General features: G+C 38.4%; 1 protein-coding gene across 1 annotated transcript; it reads right to left on the reverse strand.

Annotated features, from left to right (window-relative positions):
• Window positions 1-2050: 2050 nt before the first annotated feature.
• LOC109478446 (UPF0235 protein C15orf40-like) lies at window positions 2051-5737 on the reverse strand. Its single transcript, XM_019779978.1, has 4 exons — window positions 5693-5737; window positions 4674-4788; window positions 3431-3558; window positions 2051-2143 (listed from the first exon to the last, which is right to left on the reverse strand). The coding sequence occupies exons 1-4, from the start codon at window positions 5735-5737 to the stop codon at window positions 2051-2053; spliced, it is 381 nt and encodes a 126-aa protein (XP_019635537.1).
• Between the last annotated feature and the right edge of the window lie 263 nt (window positions 5738-6000).

Genomic DNA, 6000 nt, shown 5'->3' on the forward strand with positions numbered 1-6000 from the left:
ATTCAAATAAGGACCTCATTTGCATAATTTATTAGGAAATGCTAGAATGCATTGTTTGTTAATATAAGACTGTCTTTTGGTTGAGATTATGATAAAATGATATAATTCATGAAAATTTTGTTGCTATTTCTTAAATCAGGGGGGAATAATCTAATCTATAATTTGTCAGTCATAAAGATTAACATCATTTGGCGAAGGTATGAGATCGGGGAACTCTAGTATTTTTTCTGAAAAAATCCGAGAACCAACAAATTAAATTTGTGTGGCCTTAGATTGTAAAGTTTTCTGCTGTACAAAGATCACTGGGGGGAATGACCTTGGCACAGTTAGAGTTCTGGTGGTGGACTTTGGTCAGGTGTGTTTAGAAAATTTAAGCAGGTCAGATTTTATCATGTATGTCAACCACTTAACTAATGGGTTTTTAAGTGGAGGATATCACTCAATGATAAAACTACTTTTTGTCATAAAACTGGATCATAAAAATGGGTTAAAGTGTCTTGTCATAAAAATGGGTCAGAATTTCAGAGTAAGAAGGTGATGTGGGGTCGGGTGGCATAGTGGTAGCGTCTTTGGCCCAGGCCCAAGAGGTCCCGGGTTCGAATCCTGCCAGATGTCACCAATCTTGTGCCCTTGGGAAAGGCACTAATTTTACACGACTTTCCTCACTTCACTCACAGGTGTAAATGAATACCTAGCTTCGGTTAGAGATGTCCCTCGGATAGGACGTTGGAAGATCTTGGAAGAGCCACACCCCACGCATGTTAAAGAACCCACCGCACTTATCGAAAAGAGTAGAGGACCTTCCTGGTGTGAGGTTCAAACCTAAGACAGTCTGGTCTCAGGTTTGATATCTTGATAGTCACCTGTTATGTCAATCCTTCCACAAGTGTGGTAAATCTTCATAAAACAAAATTAATGCCAAGTTGAACGCTGACCCCCAATCTTCTGTCTTTTTAGAGCTAGAGCATTTACCACATGTACATTGCCATGTCTAGACGATAAATTTTACAATATGAAACAGAAAGTCAAAGGTCTGACTTTTATATAGTCCAAAGTCAAAGTCATCCAACCACAAGTTATGCCATTACATGTATTTCTATAGAAGGATTTATACTTGTTTTTGGTTACAGGAACTGCATCTTTCCTTGTTGTACTGATATTTTGGAATCTAAAACAACCAAATAGCTTTAGTAATATATATTATACATGTACCTTAATGATTCAAAGTAAATACATGTGAAGTCACACTCTTACACTAGATGTCACAATATGGTCACGTACAGCAGAGAAGTGGCCACTGTAGACAGAATTCACCAAGAAGTGGTCACAGTGACCAAACGGTCTTTAAACAAAATGTTCATGACTGTCACAGTTTTCTTTTTGTTCTACTGCAGATATATATTGCTGCTTCATCCTGTGAGAATTACATGTATAAACTGTAAAATTTCCAAGAACATCAACTTTTCTTAGGACATCTTTCTCAAATCTGCTTCCAACATGGATATATCTACACTGGAATTGAAAAATCTATTCTAAGCCTCAATGATGATGTTTACAAGTTTTAAATAATAAAGGCCATGTTGATTTGATTATATGGATGACGTCCTCTGGGAACCCCAAAACTGATGCGCGCATGCAAATAAAAAAAAGTTTTGCACAAAAAAGTTGCTTTCATTATGAAATCTACGTGGTCATGAAGGTTGAACAAATGACACAGAGTATAGTTTGGCAAATAATCTACTCTTCAAATTCATTTCTTTACATTTTTTTGTCCTTTTTGTTTGATTTTGGCATTCTACGACATTGGTATAGTTTTTCAATATTCTTTTTGCAACTAACAGTATATATTTGCTCATTTTAAAACAGTTAACGTTACTGTTTTGTATGATTTACAATGTGGTTAAGAAAACATTTTTTTTGGAAAAAGACGAAAATTCATGCACATGGTTGTCATCCGTATCATCAAATCAACATGGCCTAAACATCATTTAAAAATACTGTTATACTAGTATTTTGGACATGCATATTTTCTGTGGGGGGGGGGAGAATGTCAGGATGTTTCTGCTTTTATTCTTTGAAGTATGACATCAACTGTTGTTCCAGGAGCGTCGACTCGGACAGACTTCTCTCTCGACTTTGCTCCCTGCACAGGAAGATGACAATCATGAGCCCTCACAGCTTATGTAGTACACAATTAAAGATAAGACAAAGTACAAACTTATTGTGAAGACTTTTATTGGCTTTATCAAGAAGCATGCTGATGGTCAAGTATGAATCAATATATGTATTTATTAGGCCACACAATTTAATTTCTTGGTTAATGGATTTCTTTAGTAAAATAATGTAGCGGGCGGGCGAAAACAATAAATAATAAAAACAGACCTAGGCATCCTATTATGGTCCAAAATGGTACACCAGCCTGGTTCAAAATTTAAACAATGAATTTTGAACTTTTAATGATACCACTGCATTGAAAGATGGAATCACTGTAACAACTACATGTAGGAAGAAAAGGACTGTTTTCAGCTGTTCAGGGCAAAATATGAGCATTTTGCAGTTTATAGATTCTGAATTTTTTTTTGCAAATCAGAAAAAAATGAAGCAGGTGAATCCGTTAACCAAGAAATTAAATTGGTGTGGCCTTAGTGGTACAGATCATATTATACAATATATAGAACAACACAAAGTCGCCCTTTCCAGTTGAAACCCAAAGGCGAGTACTACCGGGGGGTAGTAGTATGGTCTCCTGGCTCCAGGGATTCATGATCAGACCCATGCCAAACCCAAGCTGACAGCTCATGAACCCAATGCACTAACCACAAGTCTACAAGGTACTTGAACCCCACTGTTACACAGTGGTACAGCACTTTCCTTTAGTTCAGAAACGCTAATAAAGTCATTACATCAATTCTACTCTCTTGTACTCGATTTTTTCTTTCACCCAACCCGAAAGAAAATTCCAGTACAAAAAAGAAACCCAGATAAAAAAGTCTAAAAACACGCTAAAAATAACCCAAAACCCTAACCTCTGCTTGGAGTAGCCTGGTATCCAGCCTTGTTAGCTTTAGTCCGCTACCCAAGATCCGCTCCCCGCCAACAAGCGGATCTTGGGTAGCGGACTAAAGCTAACAAGGCTGGATACCAGGCTATGCTTGGAGAGTATTGAGGTTCAACAATATCGTTGAAGAGGTTCATCAGTCACGAAAAAGTAACAGTTAGTAGAATATTCTTCAATCAGTGACTGTTTTTGAAAGGTAGAAACATCTACCTCCAAATTTTCGATGTCGACTGTCAATCTCCATGATCAAGATGTACAGTCGACATCAAAAATTTTGAGGTACATTTTTCTTCCTTTCAAAAACAATCACTGATTGAAGAATATTCTACTAACTGAGGCGCAATAGAAAAGGTCAAAATGTTGCAAGCGTACCCTTTCCAATGATACAGCACTTTTCTTGACCTCCAGGACGGCAGCCAGATACCTGCACAGTTCTGCATTTGCCTCCCCCTCCGCAGGGGGTGCTGCTATCTGTACACCAACAGTCTCTGCTGTTACATCTGTGGTCAGGAGTGAAAGAAATCAAATCTCCAGGACAAATTCAGATCATGTCTTTTGTTATATCTAATGAAAAAAGTCACCATATTGTCTACAAGACCTGCAATTATGTATTTTAATATTCACGTGTATTAGTGTATACACTACATACATCTCATTGGGCCTAGGAAAAAAAATGTTGTGTTTCCTGTTTCCCCACCGACCCTAGAAAAACCTGCCTACCCTAGAGTTTTTTGGGGGGTGGACCCCTGCAAGGGACATAAATTTTCGAGCTGAATGACCTTTTCTAGCTCCATGATCTGACACCTTAGTGATAAAACATTGTATAAATGGTTTTCTAACATTGACATTGAAAATAAAAGTGTCCTCATGCAAGTTTTACTTTGTTAAACTGTATTGTATAAGTTGGACCCCTATATAGATATCACTGAAGTCTAAAAAGAAAAAGAAAAAAAGATAATCCCTACCTACCGACCCTAATTTTTTCAGGACTGAAACAGGAAACACAACATTTTTTCTATGCCTTATCTGTAAGGCCACACCGATTTAATTTTATGGATGACATCCTCCGAAGACCCCCAAATTAGTGTGCGCGGGCGAATAAAAAAAATTCCAGCCAAAAATAAAAATGCTACTAAACCACGGGAATACAAAGCTGGTATTGTAAATTTGTGGCAGTACTTAGCAACGTATACGACAAGCCGCGGCACTTGCTAGCTTTTTGCGGAATTTATGAATCGGCACTGTACCAATGTACCGAGTCCTTGAGTCGTGGAGCTTCGGTAGCCTGGCCTGGGTGCCCGGCTCCGTATTGTCACTAACCACTATGGACTACCCAGACCTAGAGCCAGGTCAGAGCCTCGGAGGAAGTGATCTTATTTTTTTTTTTTTTTGAGAACAGGCGAAAATCAATGCGCGCACGGATGTCTTCCATAAAATTAAGTCAGTGTGGCCTACAAAATGTAACACATGTCACAGCTAATGTGACATGCAATTTCTCTCACTTACTCTGTGGAGCTTAAAAACCTCTGTATGTCAGTGCCTCACCATTTCCCCATGTGATAATAGACTCTGAAAATAAAAACAGAATGATTTACAGAGTCGCTTGCGTTCTGACCTGTTATGGCATTAGCCTTGGCTCCAGGCTTGGCATGGATGGCTACCAGGATGGACCCATCCTTACCCTGAGTAACCGGTGAAGCCTGGGTCACAGGCTCCGTGGTGGCCCTGGCCTATATGTATGACAAAACAAAGCTCCAGAAAATGGGAATGCCCGCAGGTGCCAACCGTTCTGTACCCACAAAACAATTGGCACCCAGGCTATGTTAGACAATGTACATGTAACATTAGGCCATGTTGATTTGATTATATGGATGACATCCGCGTGCGCATAAATTTCCATCCGTTTCCACAAAAAAAAGTTTTCGACCATACTGTAAATCGTACAAAATGAAAGAATATTACATGTCGTATGTTGCAAAAAAAAAAGGATCAGAAAATGGCACTAATGTTATAGAATGCCGAAATCAATTTAGGAAAAGAAGAAATTGTGAAGAAACAAAAAAGAAGAGTCTACTATTATTCGCCATACTAAACTCTATACTATTAGTATTAAATGTGTTTTGCTATTTGTTCCAAGTAGATTTCATAATGAATGAAACTTTTTTTCTTTTCCAAACTTTTTTTATTCACATGCTCGCGTCAGTTTTGGGGTTCACAGATGATGCCATCCATAACGTTATAGTCATATATGAACATGGCCTTAGTAGAAAAAAATGTTCTGATATAGAATGTCAAATCCAAAAACAAACTTTCATTGTCTGTACATAGCAAGCAACTGTGTTAAACAAGTTTTGTGGTGTTAACGCCTATATAGGCTAGTACTAGTAGCTTGTAAAGTAAGTGGCTACGTAGAAGAAAGCTAACTAGCACCAAGGACATGGCCGTTATAACGTAGATACTTGACCTAACGTTAGCTTCATGTATTTTCAAATTTCTGAACGGAGACAGTTCTTTGAAAATGCCACGGTTTAGATGCAGATCGAATGCTCAGGATTTCTAGTTTCTGTTGCTATTGCTTCAAAAATCCCTTTTTATATTAGACTTATCCCTTGCCTTTTGATAAAGAAAAAATACCTTTTCGGCCTTGCCCCTCCCTCTTGCCGACTGTTTTTTAGGCATTCCAGATCTATCCCTACACCCAGAAGAGCTGAATCTTGTGGAGAGGACAGAGACAGGCAGGTTCAAACTTCTCTGCATGAAGCACTGGACAGTGGAGGGTCGGAAATACCTAGAAATATTACGATATTCAAGACAGAAACACCAAAAAGTTCGCGAAGCGATACCTAACCTTTGACCCAACTGGGCTAGACCATTAAATAAGAGGAGGTTTAATAAGCAAACTTTATACCATAATTAGGCAGTCAAATTATAGCGCCATTAAT

The sequence above is a fragment of the Branchiostoma belcheri genome, unplaced genomic scaffold (genome assembly GCF_001625305.1).
Source record: "Branchiostoma belcheri isolate BF01 breed outbred unplaced genomic scaffold, Haploidv18h27 scaffold44, whole genome shotgun sequence".
In the NCBI taxonomy this organism is placed as follows: Eukaryota; Metazoa; Chordata; class Leptocardii; order Amphioxiformes; family Branchiostomatidae; genus Branchiostoma; species Branchiostoma belcheri.

What these genes read in the sequence shown, in the direction of transcription:
- LOC109478446 (XM_019779978.1), bottom strand. Translation starts at nt 5,737, where the DNA reads ATGCCTAAAAAACAGTCGGCAAGAGGGAGGGGCAAGGCCGAAAAG. An exon ending in CAAGGCTAATGCCATAACAG is followed by an intron (nt 3,559 to 4,673) that starts GTCAGAACGCAA and finishes TCCTGACCACAG; the next exon opens with ATGTAACAGCAGAGACTGTT. An exon ending in GTGCTGTATCATTGGAAAGG is followed by an intron (nt 2,144 to 3,430) that starts GTACGCTTGCAA and finishes CTTCCTGTGCAG; the next exon opens with GGAGCAAAGTCGAGAGAGAA.